Source organism: Coturnix japonica, chromosome 1 (genome assembly GCF_001577835.2).
Source record: "Coturnix japonica isolate 7356 chromosome 1, Coturnix japonica 2.1, whole genome shotgun sequence".
NCBI classification, from domain to species: Eukaryota; Metazoa; Chordata; class Aves; order Galliformes; family Phasianidae; genus Coturnix; species Coturnix japonica.
The window spans coordinates 18,772,465-18,787,652 of NC_029516.1; the positions used below are offsets into that span (position 1 = coordinate 18,772,465).

At 36.9% G+C, this 15,188-nt stretch overlaps 1 protein-coding gene across 2 annotated transcripts in view; it reads left to right on the plus strand.

The window, feature by feature from the left end:
- Positions 1-15,188, plus strand: part of GRM8 (glutamate metabotropic receptor 8) — a 314,741-nt gene that overhangs the window by 59,412 nt on the left and 240,141 nt on the right. For both annotated transcript variants that reach the window (XM_032442703.1, XM_015852739.2), the window contains exon 2: positions 297-513. In XM_032442703.1, the coding sequence (XP_032298594.1) occupies positions 297-513 (217 nt within the window). The remainder of the gene's footprint in view (positions 1-296; positions 514-15,188) is intronic.

Here is a 15,188-nt window from a genome sequence, read left to right on the forward strand (position 1 = left end):
AAAGATCTGTTCCTGTCATGACCAAGATCACAAAAGAAGTTGTTATGCTTACATGTCGACAATCGTGACATCTGGAGCAAAGCAGAATGCATTATTTCTTACTCAGAGTGTTATTTAAGACTTGACTGGCATTTTACAAAATCTGAGCTGCTTTCTGATCAGTTGATTTAATTAAAGCAAGATATTCAGTTCTGCAGAGTGCATGTACATCATCTATTTTAAGCCTTTTGAACACATACATATATAGAGAGAAATGACACTGTATAGTCTTGCATTACTTGTCTTTTTATTTCTAGATACCTCAAATCAGCTATGCATCTACAGCTCCAGAACTGAGCGATAACACCAGGTATGACTTCTTCTCTCGAGTTGTCCCACCTGACTCCTACCAAGCACAGGCCATGGTTGACATTGTGACAGCTCTTGGGTGGAACTATGTGTCAACATTGGCTTCTGAAGGAAACTACGGAGAGAGTGGCGTAGAGGCATTCACCCAGATCTCTAGGGAAATCGGTAGGTGTACGCTTGTCGGGTTTTGTATTTATAGCTGTCAGATCATCACTGAGCTCTGCTTGGTTCTGCACAGGATGATCAGAACACCTGTATGTTGGTGTTCTCAGATGGAGGGGGTTACTGTTGATTTTGCTGTTTGTCAGTCTGCCAAGGTAATAGTTCTAGTACTAATTTAAGAACAGCTGGAGAGAGGCAAAAAATGTGTGCCTTGTACCACTTTTGGAAAAGAGAAGCTTCTTGATGGAGTTGGCAAGTATGATAAGTCTCTCCATAGTCACTTAAGGTTAATTTATACTAACAAACTATTAACTGGGCAGAAAACAACCACCAAATGCATTAGAGCCAGATTAGAGGAAGCACAATTGAGTTATCTTAGGAAAATCGTATTCCAGTGAGTCTTCGTTTTCCTTGTTCCAACATGGATACATCTCAAGCTTTTATTTTCAGTGAATTTGAACAACAAGAAGTAATCTGTGAAGTACAAACACATGCTCTCATTGTTTTTCCTTCAGGATGAAATGTGCTGTGTAAATACAGACATTATCATGAGAATTATTTTTAAATTCTTTTGATTTTTTTTTTTCCCCTTCTCACTTCTGTAGTTATTTCTGGCCTGTAAAACTGATAATTTCTCTGGAGCAGTAGGTTTTGAACACCAAGGAATAAAGATGACAAGTAGCAGATGGTTTGATAGAAGGATAAATTGGTCTTCCACTAACTAAAATGATAAATGGCAAAATAGTATCCTTTCTGAAAAAACACAGTAATTTGCAAGTAGTGCTCTCATCCTTCATAGCCTGGGTTAATTTACTGAGTTTGATTTCCAGGGCGTGTACTTATGAACTCTGTCTCTTTCATGTCAGCTTAGGTGAGAAAATATTCCATCTCAATCATATGGATAACATCTCAATCATATGGGAAGTTGCGTGTGTGTTTCAGGTACTTACACTTGAACCATAAAATTTGCTGATTCCTCACAGCAACTTGGCAGTAAGACGAAAATGCAGCAATTCATGCCACTTAGGGAAGTCATGTGTATAACATACTGGATCAGTTAACTAATAAATATTCTGTTTCTACCTTTAAATCAGTACTGTTAGATCCTTGGTATCTTCATGGGTGAGCTAAACTACACTGCAGTGGTTTGACTGGGGGTTAGCAAAGGCATGGGTAATTCATCCACATTTCACATCAGAAAGGCAAGGTTCATCTGTTGTGTCAAATACTGCAGTGACTAGATTGCCTCTAGAAGAAATTCACAGAATAGTTAATTGGCTGAACAAATCTAATATATATATACATTTACAGGATAATAGCTTCGTAGCTGTAGAAGAAACAGACAGGGTCATGTTTTTTAATTTAGTAGTGTTTTTATCCTGTTGCATATATCGTTCTCCTAAGCAAATTTGGGAACACTGATCAGGTGAAAATGTTGTATGCTGGATGCAGGCCTATTAAGGAAACTACTCAGAGAGTAATTATTAATGGTGTGAGTTTTAAAGGAAGAATGGATTGAGTGGTGTTTGGCTTGGGTTTTTACTAGATCAGATACTAGCCAATAGTTTCATGTTTAGTACAGATGGACTTGGAATGAAGAATGTACTTGCAAAATCTGGAGGTAACTTCAAGCAGGGAAAGACTGGGAATGTACTGGAAGAGGGAGGGAGAGTATGAAACTGTGGTTTTTAAAAATAGCATGGATTTTAAAAGACAAATGCAAGACACCGTACTTCAGTAACACGAAGTACAATGAGGAAAAAGATTGGTTAAAGAATGCTAACTCAAAAATGGGATGGTAGGAAATTATAACCTGCCTGTATTTCTCCTGTCATCCTGGGACATGCAGACAAGAGTATCATCTTTAAAATAATTTGAGTAATCACCTAATTTGCCTGGCAATTACGAAACTTCATTTTGATACAATACGGGTTTTAACCCTCACTTCACAATGGGTGAGAGAATCCACAAGCGAGAACAAGGCCTAGATCTTGAAAATGTGGTCTGCACAGAACATCTGAGTTTTTTAGTCTGTTTGTTAGTCTGAAGAAGAGCTGATTAGGTAGATGATGGAAAATAATGTTTTCAAACAGACAAATGGCTTTTACAAAATGGTAGAGGAACACACATTCATTCAAAGATAGTGTGTCTGAAGAGAAATAATGGAACTAATCTCCAGCATTAGAGATCAGTTTAGATTTAGTTCAGTTTAGATTTGAAGAAAGCCCCTTTTAATGATTAAGATATTAAAGCATTAGACCAGATGGCTTGGGGTTGTTTTGGAGCCTCCATCACTGAGAATCTGGGAGAATGCATTAGACAAACACCTGCCCAAGGATTATATAAGTGTACTTAGCTTTTCCTTTAGGCTGGGAGGTGGATTGGATGATTTTTTAATGTCCCTTTCAGCCTAATTCTATTATTCTCATTCCTCTGACTTTTCACCTAAACCACAGGACTGGAAATCCTTTTAAAATGTAAAGTTCAAGTATCATCTAATTACAAGGCCTGAGTCTAGGTAGGTAGGTTTATAAAAAGCACGATTCACAACTGGACACAAAATGGGAAAACATACCAGCTCCATGTTAATAAAATGTGTGTTAAGGACCTAATAAGGACATTGCTCCCTTTGTGCTGTAGGCATACAAATACGTAGGACAGCTTTCTGAATTCTTTACATCCTTCTGAAGGTAAGTAACCAACGACTGGAAGAAAAATAAATGTGAAGATAAGTGCAGTGGAAAGCAATAAATTGAGGAGGGGATGTGAAAGAAATTGATGCATTCACTTCTGAAAAAAGTTCAGTGCCTGTGAGGACATGTGACACAGCAGTTTTGAAACTATAGATATGCAAGTGTGCAGCTTCTTTTTTCTTTTTTCATTTGTTTTTTTTTTCCAGGCATTTAAGAAATAATAATGGGTAAAAATATTTCCAAAATGAAAAATAATTTCAGATACTTATTTCAAGCACTTATTTGTCATGATCTTGAGTCTTTATATCAAACTTATAATTTGATGGGTTTTCTGTTCAGCTTCTATTTCTTGATCGGTAGCAGATGCAAAATGGAACAGGCTCCCAAATGAAATGTGGAGTACTGAAAAGGTCAAAGTGGTGCCACTGTGACATGTCACAGAATATATTACTTTTCAAAATCTGCCCCCATTTTAATGACAGAAATCCAGTCTGGGACAAAGGATAGCTGGAAATTAAGTAATTTACATGGCAATGATTGCAAGGAGAATTATACTTGTTCCAACTTGCTCTTCCATGCATTACTATTTGAAGACAATGATTATAGCATTTTTACTCCCATTACAAAGTTGATCAATGACATTACTATAATCATTTTGGCATCATAATCAAATCATTTTGGTACACTGGCTAAAGGAGTGGATTGGTATGGTAATGCTTAAGAGTTTAAGCACCAACTGAGAGAAACTAAAAAGACGAAGGAATAGAAGCAAGGATGCCTTAACAAGTCCTCATTAAACTGTCATGCTGAATGTTGTTCTTCTGTTTACTTTGCTGTTAATAATGTTTGACAAAATAGGTGCTGAGAAGTCTCTAATCAGCCTTTCTCTTAGTAGTTCATTCTCTCTGCTGTTATGTACCAAATGAATCTACAATCAGAGATAAAGTCATGGCACTCTTTTCACTTTTTTATTTTTAAACAGAATACAAAACCATTTTATTCAGAAAAATCTATTTGGCATCAGAATACTCACTCAGTTGTACTGAAAAATGGAAGAAATCCATGAATGGTGTATGAAATGTTACATGAGAGATTTTATCTCTATAAATGGTCAATGAAAAATTGACACAAGTGCTGTTGGGTAGTTGCGCTGGAACACTTATAAAGTAGTATTGGAAGAGTAGGTAAAGATCATAAAGGAAGGCTGTAGCTGCTTATTAAGAAAAGATTAGGAAATTTAGCATTGCTTGCCTTTTTTCGCTTGTCTGTTTGTATTGCACACCTTGCCAAAGGTGTAAAAACTGTAGCAAAGAGAATTTAGAACCAGATCTTAGTCTGAAGCAAAATGACAGCTTTGTTGCAGCTTTGCCTCAGAAGAAAACTGTGTACTTCATATCAAAATATGCTCTTGCTTGCTTGCTTTTTAGAAACAGAATTTTGTAGTTTTACCTACCTTTTATCCTGATATATAGAAGTTAATAGCATTTTTCTGAAGGGGAAAACAGTTTATGGTCCCTCGTAATATTTTACCATTACAATCACACTGATATCTATATGCTTAATTTAAAAAAAAAAAGCGTACTAAAGGAATGTGACAGGAGCTTCATGGACATGGTTCCCGATTTCAGCACATGTAGCTGTGTTTTATTTACATGGAGAACTGTCTGTGAAAGTGCTTGTCTTCAGTGAGGTTCTTAGGTCACCTTGTCTCTGTTGTTCTGTGTGTGTCTACAGTTGTTCATTGTATCTCTACTTTACTCAAAAATGTGTGATTACTTCAAACATTTAATATCTTTTGTACTTCTAAGGTTTCAGTGGATAAATTGAAAGTTTAGCAGCAAGTGAGGAGGGAGGGATGTACAGGAAAATAAACCTCCAAAGTGTATAACCTTTCCTCTCCACTTAGATGATTCATTGATAATTTAGAAATAAGCAAGATTGATTGTTATTTAATTTAATTCATTTCAAGAATCTAGCAGTAATGTTTTTTATGCTTCTGGTATCAAACTGAAGCTTTTTATATCTTATTAGGTAAGCTGATGAATAGACTCATTTTTTCTGTACTTCCTCTTCCCCCTTTCATCCAAATGGTTTTTATTAGGAGAAATGTTGCAGCAGGAACACTGAAGAAATACAATATATAAAATGTAACCTTTTCCCCAGAGGTATTTATGTTTTAGATACTGAATTCACACTTAACTAATTTTAATTTGTTAACTAATAATATTCCAACATGCCCTTACAAAGAGGAAACAGCTTAATTCAGTTTTAAGTTTTCCTTTCATATTTATGCAGCTGAACTCTATTGATAACACTTTATTTCAAGCTGCAAGCTGTAATTAATAATAACACTACATAATTGAGCACAGGATCTTCAAAGTAATGTTCAAAAAATTATGAAATCTGATGGTAGGTGTATTAATATTACAGCTGGAAAAAAAATCCATTATTTTTAATATTTGCATATATAATATTGTACCTGCATTATTTGCATATATGCATTATTTGCATATAATATTTGTACCTGACAAAAGGATTTACAATAAATGACTGTTATGGTTTCTCTCAGAGATATTAATCAATGTGGTGTTCTTCAGGTTCAATTTTCTGTCTGTCTGTCTGTCTCAATAACTTAAAGGCAGTATCTCAGCAGCAAGCACAGTGGTGCTTTTATGTTACACTGTGACCCTCCTGTGACTGTTAGAAGAGGGGCTTCTTTATCTTTAATAGCTCTTGAGGACTTCATACTTCGGTGAGTTCAGGTACTTTTTAAACATGTAGAAAGTTCACTATCTGCACTGGGGAAAAAAGCCAGAAAGCTTCTGTAGATCTGAGTTTTTTTAACCTTTTTGCCCTGAAGAATGTGTACTATGCAGTGGACTGTGTTGAAGATGTTAGCCAAACCTCACTTCCTTAACTGGCATGGTACCAATGCACTCATAATCTTGATAGGAGTTGTATTCCATTCAGATGCTTACTCCTGAGACAAATTCAAGAAATAATATCCCTCTAACAAATATTTTTTTAAGCAACTGGGACAAAAATATATATTAAAACTGCTGGAAACAATTGCAAAGAATGCTGGAGATGCTCTGCAAATAATTTATAGACAGTACAATTTACTCAGAGGTTATCTAAGCAATATGGTCACATGTTCAAAAGCACCATTATATTTTAACACTTTTGAAGTGAATGAAGTTGTTATGCGAGCTGGCAGAGGGGGTCCCAAGGAGATTTTGTTCTGGACCTGGTGGTGGATACTGTCTCTGTCCTACAAGAGATAAGGATGTATGCTCTTGTTCTCCTACTAGTACAAATAATTTCTGTTCCACAGGATACAGTTTGCAGTTTGATTCTGGAAATCAATCTTGTGCAAGAAGTGGAGACTTGTGTACTGTGCTTGAAACTGAAAGAAGTCAGTACTTACCTTCCTGTACCTCATGGGGTTTAGCAAGGATTCCATGTGCAGGAAGATCTCTTCTGGGTGTGCCAACAAGGCTTGGAGTAGGAAGACCTCGCACTTTGTGCTTTGTCATGTCAACCGATGTTTATTGTCTCAAGCCAACTGGTCTGTGAACTGAGGTCAAGACTCAGTTCATTACCTCCTTTTATGTGTTAGAGCTGCCAAATAGCTGAGATATTCAATCTCTTCTGTGTCTGAAGCTGATTTTATTTCTTGTATAGCAGTCAGCCCTTGGAGATCAGAGACAGATAAGCTCCTCTGAGCAAGGACACTGTGCTTTCACAGTGATGCCTACTGTGGAATTTACTGTGAATTTAGAAAACTCCACAAATTAAATGTTTAAAAAACTCATTATAATAAGGAGGAACTCTGCACCTTTATGTCTACATTGTACTGAACTTTGCTACTGTAAGGACTAGGGAAGGCACTGGATTATCTGACTTCTTTTTCTCTTTTTACTTCACTTGAAAACCATACTCCATTTAAACATTAGATATTTGCATTGATTGTAAGCATAAATTCAAAGAATATTAAAAATATCCAGGAAGCCAGCTTGTATCTTGGCAGCACTTCTAGTGCAATGATTTATTTGTGTAACCATTTAACTTAGTCATATTACCTAGTTTGAGATTTGTAAATGTAGAAATACAAATAAAAATATACATGTGTCAGTGCATTTTAAGAGAGCAATCCAACTGGATTAAAAGCGTGCTTTGTTGAAATGCAGTGTGTAGTGATCAAAGCAAATATGAATTTTCCTCGGTGTTTTTTTTCAAATGCAATGGAATTTGCAGCAGTGGTTGGGATCACAGATTTCAGTGACCAAAAACAAGTCAATAGTTTAAAGGGGGAACAGTTTCAAATAAGATGTAAGGTGTACTTTCTAGTGTCAGATATGTATAAGAATTAAGAAACACTAAGAGATACTAATATATGTTTAACTGAGTAGAAAACTCAGTGTTTAACTCAGTAGGAAAAATCTCTCTACAAAAAAGCTTTCTACAACATGTTGGGCCAAATACAGATTTTGCTGCTTAAACTTAAGCATGTGTTACACCTGGGATCAGACCTCTGAGATTATTATAAGGGCACTTTCTGGACATATGACCTATTGTTAAAACTTCTGAAATAAGTGGTAGGACAAATATGTATATGTATAAATTTACTACCAGACTGAAGTTTAAGGTGAAGCATGAACAACATCCGGTGTGATTTGTAGTCTGAATAAGCACGTTTGTTTTTACATTGTGGTTTTCATGTGGTGTAAGACAGAAGAGAACTGTGGGAAGTACTTTACAGTTTATTGTCATGGTGGTTATGCTTAGCCTGTAAAGGAAATTCTGTTCCAGGTGCTTCACAGATTCTGCATGAAGAGTGAGATTTGTTGTTCTTTGTAAGGAACTAAGATCTCCTTTGTCCTGTATTTGTTACAAATTTATGCTATTGTCACTTCCACAGAGGTGGTATGAATAATTGCATTGAGTGTTCTTGAATCAGAGTTGAAATATGTAGGCACTGGCATGTTCTTGATGAAAGGCTGTGTTAGTGAACTTTACCAAGATAATGTTTAACAGATCTGCTTTCCCAGCATATAAAAATTTGGTTAAGGAGCACCTGTACATAAGGCACAATCTGAGCAGAGATTCTGAAGGGAAAAGGCATGGAGATACGGACTTGGACTGCGTTTATGTGTTCTCTTTTGTCAGCAGATTGCTCACAGTATTTGAACTGTAATCTTGCTCCTGCTTCACTTGTTTTGAGTCAGTAGTCTTATTGATGTTAAGAAATCAAATTGGTAAAGAGAAGATCTGCCAATTGAGTTTGCTTAGAAAACTGCATTTTTTGTTTGTCTGCTGCCCCAAGTTCCATTGTTTTCTAGTTAGTTTTAAGCATTTCACATTTTTACAGGTTTTCTTTCTATACTTCAAGAGAGAAGAGTCTCTCTTAACTGTCATTTGTGAGAAATGCCTATGATTGAGTATTGGCAAGATTTTCTTTGCATCAGCACTTTCAAGATCTATACCTGTGGTTTAAACAATGAAACACTGGAACTTTTGGGCTGAGTCTGACATTGTAGGTCAATATCTTGTCTCCAGTGGTGGCCTCATTTATGTGGATGAGACTTCTTTGTCACTGGCAGAATTACCTATCCAAATAGTGTTCTGTAACCGAGGGCATTTAGTAGCTAGTACATAGATTTCTCAAACCATGGCAGTTTATAAGCATTTAGATTCATAAATTCCTCTTTTGAACTTTCTTTGTTCTCTCACTTTGATATTAGGAGTTGTAGGTAGGAGAATCCAATTTACCTCCTTAGTAACATATCTTTCTACTTAAATCTAAGTTAGAATATATGAAATAATTACAGTATAATAGTTTTTACTGTCAGTTTCTGGATTTCTTGTTTCATTTGTATTTATGTTAAGCTATGGAGCCATGGCTGAACAGTCCAAGTGAAGACTTGCTGTTGATTTGTATAGTGTCATTGTAATCTCATTCTTCCCCATTCTTTATGTACCCTGGCAAATTGTAAGCTTTTTATGTAGGCTACTGAGTATCAAGCAAATAATTTCCAATAGCTATCTGTTCTCATGCTCAAGGTTTATTAACAAATGGCTGCAGCTGATTTAGAGATCAGTGGTGTGTGTGAACAATACCAGGTATCAATGCCTGTGTATACTCCTTTGCATTTGTCAATAGGCAATATTTTTTCACTGATATAGTTGTTAATCAAGTTTTGAAACTAATCTGTCTCCTCTCTCTATTCTTTATTATTTCAAGTAGTTTCATAACATCTTCAAATTTCCCCATCTCTCTGCTCAATACTCTTGCCCTTCCCTCCCTCCCATGAAGAATGTTGTGTCATACAGCACAAGCTATAGCAGGCAGTTCCAGTTCATACATTTTTATCCTTTTCCAGTAATGACTTTTGGCTCTTTCTGTTCATTGCTTTGTTAAGTAGAGGAGGACTCATCCATCCTCTCACTCCTATATTTCTGCCTGTTGATTTCAAGTTCCTGGAGTCGTTCTTTTGAAAGCTCTGTTATGAACTTTGAAATTCTATATGCAAGACTGATGTCTGTTTTGGTAATAACTAGCATTACATTTTAAATAAGTACTGACAATAACAGAATGAAGGGAGATATGAACTTATGCATTTATCTGCTGTGCCTGCGTGGCCCTCATGAATACATTTATTCTTCGAAATAGTCTAAACGCATCATTTTCCTATCACATAGGATCTTATTATCTGTTACTTAACATGTAGAGCTAGTAGTTTAAACATCAAAGTTAGCAACTTCCAAAATGTGCCAAGTTAAATTTGTGTTATCATACTGCTATACCTGAAGCAACAGACTTAGTCACATAGAAAGCCCATGTAACTGGATGGAAGTCTCTCAAGTTTTAGATTAGCCCTAAACACAACTTGGGATTTCTCTTTTTGAGAAATCCTGGCTACTGGTAACCTCACCGTGAACTGATGCAAGATATTGCATTAAGCTTTTTTGTGCAATTTTTTTTTGTGTTAATGTTCAAGTGAATAATGCTTTCTTCAGATTTCATTATAATTTTATTAAAAAAAAAAAACACCAAAACCCTGTGAAATAGAGAGGTAGTATTTAATCTGATGTTTTTGCAATAGAGACAAAAAAATGAACAAATAAAATTGTAGCTGTTTGTTTTCAAAATATGCTTTAATTTAAGCTAAGTAGTAATCTCTGTCAGAAAAGAAGTCATAAGGGTTATTGCTCCACAAGAATCAGTTTTCCTTCCTTTCTTCCCGTGACTGTATGCCAAATTTCTGTTCTGAAAATAATTATGTGCACAATAAGTCATCTGTATTTCTGGGCAGTTCTACCAAGACCTTGAAAACTGTTAAAGCTCATGAATTGTGATTTTTTTTTTTAATCTCTGAAAAGAAAACATTATTATTTTCCTATTTTCCCCCTTACACTGTAGAAGTATCCATGGCCTATATGAGAAGCAAAATTTTGCAGTTGTCACTGACTGCTATACAAGGCACTTAAGCTTTGCTCATCTTCATGATGCAGAAGAGCTGAGTGAGTCGAATGTATAATGATGACAGTGTACTTGAAAGATTATAAGATAAAAATGTCTGATTGGAAAACTCAAATCAAACTTCTGTTTAATTATGTTTACTTTCTTTCTTGTGTTGAAGAGTGAAGGACCATACTGTGCTCTGAGTCAAAGTAAGCAGATATTTGTTAATCAACTTGTAGTGGTGTAACTTAGCAGTAGTTCTCTCTTGGATGCTTGCATGAGCCTGCACATGTTCAGAATAGGGTAACCCATTTAGTCAGCTACATGTATTTCCTTTAATTCTGTTACTTAGTTAATTGCCCACAAAGCTCCAAAGAATTCTGTTCAAAGAATACAACATTTCAAAGAACTGCTATTACTCATTACAGAAAAAAAGCAAGCATATGTGTACGCAACACTAATAGTTGGAAATTCTCCTGCATCAAGTTAATTTTTCTTTTAGAATTGTGTGATTTTTATGCAAATGATGAGCTGTGGTGCTATACTAACAATTTGGGTGGCAGTAATATGTATATTGTGAAACTTTAGTGATTAGAAAAAAGTTATTTTTTCTCACTTTGGTCAAAACGTGTTCTCTCAAGGACTTTGTATGATGGAAAAAGTTTTGCTTATTCCTCTACCTTTTAGCATTTCTTCAGTATAGAATGATGAGTGAATTTTCGTCTCATTTTAGAAGCAACTGAAATGGATCTAATTGTTTTAAGTGCTGATATTCTAACAAAAGTGCCAGTCTCTTTCTTTAACACTGTTAATTAAAGTAGGATATTTTGACTAGACAATTAATCAAGGGAATGAATTACAAAACACTACCCTTGAGTAGCAGAAGTGTCATGCAGATAAATCCCTGTGTACTGCTGTAGCTGTATGCTTCTAGAAAAGCTTTCTACCACATATATACTAAGTGAAATATTCAGACCTGTAGCATAGCCTTTAGTGTCCTTCGTAAGTCAGCTTCTCCTTGGGTCATTGCCAAAATGCTGTGATTGGTCATAGGAGGAGGAACAAAAATTCATAAACCTTGCAAACCAAAGAATGAGACAGTTGTTCTTTTCCAAATTGAGGCCGGGTATATGCATATATGGACCTGAGCAAGGCCTTTGACATGGTCCCCCATCACATCCTCATCTCCAAATTGGAGGGAGGTGGATTTGATGGGTGGACAACTAGATGGATAAGCAATTGGTTGAAAGGCCGCAGACAGAGGGTGGTGGTCAATGGCTCTATGTCCAGGTGGAGGCCGGTAACGAGCGGCGTCCCTCAAGGGTCTGTCTTGGGACCGGTGCTCTTTAACATCTTTATTAATGACATCGATGAGGGAATGGAGTGCACCCTCAGCAAGTTTGCTGATGACACCAAGCTGAGTGGTGCAGTCGATACGGTGGAGGGAACAGATGCCATTCAGAGGGACCTTGACAGGCTGGAAAGCTGGGCTCGGGTGAACCTAATGAGGTTCAACACGGCAAAGTGCAAGGTTTTGCACTTGGGCCGGAAGAACCCCAGGCACCTGTACAGGCTGGGAGGAGTTGTCCTTGAGAGCAGCTCGGCTGAAAAAGACCTAGGGGTCCTGATAGATGAGAAACTTAACATGAGCCAGCAGTGCGCTCTGGCAGCCCGGAAAGCAAACGGGATCCTGGGCTCCATCAGGAGAGGGGTGGTCAGCAGGGATAGGGAGGTGATCATCCCTCTCTACTCTGCTCTTGTGAGGCCCCATCTGGAGTACTGTGTCCAGGTGTGGAGTCCTCAGTACAAAAAAGATATGGAGATTTTGGAAAGGGTCCAGAGGAGGGCCACAAAGATGATCAGGGGGCTGGAGCACCTCCCCTATGAGGACAGGCTGAGGGAGTTGGGTTTGTTCAGCCTGGAGAAGAGAAGGTTGCGAGGTGACCTCATTGCAGCCTTTCAATACCTGAAGGGAACTTACTCCCAGGAGGGGAGTAAACTCTTCGAAAGGGCTGATAATAGCAGGACTAGGGGAAATGGTTTTAAGTTGAAGGAGGGAAGATTTAGGTTGGATGTTAGGGGAAAGTTCTTTACTAGAAGGGTGGTTAGGTCCTGGAACAGGCTGCCCAGTGAGGTTGTGGATGCCCCGTCCTTGGAGGTGTTCAAGACCAGGTTGGACAGGGCCCTGGGCAACCTGATCTAGTAAATGTGTATGTTTGGTGGCCCTGCTAGGCAGGGGGGTTGGAACTACATGATCCTTGAGGTCCCTTCCAACCCGGGTAATTCTGTGATTCTGTGATCTGTGATATATGGAGTTTGTAAATATTTAAGGAGTGGTTGACCAAGAAAAACAAGTGTCCCAAGACTTCAATGATTCCTGCAAACATTTCTGTCAGTAACTTGCAGAATGTTATTAAACCCTGTGGACAGAAACCACATCTAATTTCAGCAAGGCAAGATCTGTTTTCATTCAAGAACGGTGACAGAAAGTCCTAATTAATTTTCATGACAAATTACTTATTTTTGTAGTTATTCCCACCTTCCTCTTTGCTCCTTTTATTTTAAGGGGCTCTTTGTGTTTCCCATTTGCACTGTCTGCTCTCTATAAAACAGCATACACGTGCCAGAACATCAATGGAGCCTATAACCTTTGAGAGAACTGTAGATTAATAGGTAGTGGTATCTGGGATGCAAACTCATAGTGGCACCATTTGTAGAAAGGCTCAAAATGTGACCAAATGATTTTGCACAGTCCCAGGAAATAAAAGCCCTTTTTTAAAATCAAAGTTTAAGCTCAGGTTTGGCATGAGTGCCATTAATGCCGCTGCATGTACATTGAGGGGTCATGTGTCTCAGAAGAACCTGTACATGTCTTAAGGGCCATCCCTCTTGCATAAAATTACTTTTTCAAAATTTCCCATGGACAACCAGTGTAAAGTACAAATCCACAAGCCAGGGACACTATGCACTAACATGCTTAGATACCAAAAGAGGGCAGAACTTTACTGTGTACTATAGCATATTTGTTGTGAGATGCATTTCAACATTTTCTAAGTCCACTAAGTTGAGCGATGTGATTATAAGGTTTTTACCCAACGTGTTAATGCACTTAATGAAGTGCAGATAATGGAGCGCTGCTCAATTTATAAGAATTGTCAGACCTCAAAATTGCTTCCATTATATTGTAATATTTTATTTATTAAATCCTTTCAGAGCCTATTCGGGAAGTAAAAATATTATTTAATTTCAGTTAAATTGTTTTAGTTGGTTAATGTTTATTTTTTTTTCTGAGTACTTTTTTGTTTGTTTGTTTGTTTGTTTTTTTGTTGTTTTCTCCCAAGATGTCTCTTTCATGGAATTGAGAAGATAAAGCCAACCTGGTGGACGCTCTTGTTTCTTGTAACATTTATACAGAACAAAGTATATAGTACTTCTTGCCAATAATCAAGACTCCCTTGTCACTGCATAGACATCTAAGAAAGAATATCTCTAGCTTTAATCTGCTTGTAAAAATAGTGTCAGAAATGAATGAAACTATCAAGTACAAGCAAGATATATTCTTTTATTGCTAAACTGTGTGAAAAATATATGGATTTATTTCTTCTTCCAGTTAAATGCAAAGATTTTTATTTTATTTCAAGTAACCCTCTGAACAATATTGGTGACACAGAGGAAAGTTTTTGCAGGCCTAGTTTTGGATCTGTGACTGATGTTTAAGGGCATTTCATGACTAAATTGCTTCACTGTTTTGATATTTTAGTTAATCAGATGTACATGCGTTAAAAGTGATATCTGCAGGGAGACGAAGTCATAGGACTTTGAAGATGATTTTCTTCCCATGTGACCATGGTAAGGTCTGAGCACAGTAGGCAGAAAAGGATTTCAAGAAATGGCAAGTGTTCAATTCAGATGTAGAATGACTTCATAATTAGAGAGTAATGGTAATGGTCAGTTCTCTGCAGTAATGTCCTTGAAATTATAAGGTTCATTAACTAAGGTCATTTTAACAGGATTTGTCTTAGCTTTCTTTGTCTGTGAAAAATAATTACAAAGGAGACGGATTTCTGAAAGAAGAACATTTGGTTGTGTTTAGAAAATGTGTTAGTTGATAGAAGAGCTCCCATATGTATACTTGCCACAGGCACAACAAGCTTGTGACAAATTCCTTTGGGCTACCTGCTCCTCAGGTGCCTCTCAGGAGGAGTGGTGAAAGGCATTCAAGGACTTCTGTGGTGGGTAGAGAGCTGCCTTCTGTTTTCTTCTTTTGCTCATTTTCTACTTCATTTATTATACAGACATAGAGAAAATGTGCAGGCTGTGTCCAAATACTTTTTCATTATCCAGAACTGGAGAGTCTACACAGAATAAAAGAGAGAAAAAAATAAATGAAAGAAAGGAGAGAAAAAATAAAAACAGTGAAGAAAAAAAAAAAACAGAGTAGATTTCTTGTTATCTGTTATAAACCTGTAGTTTATATTATGTTCATCTTGGACTCGATGATCCTTGTGAGTTCCTTCCAG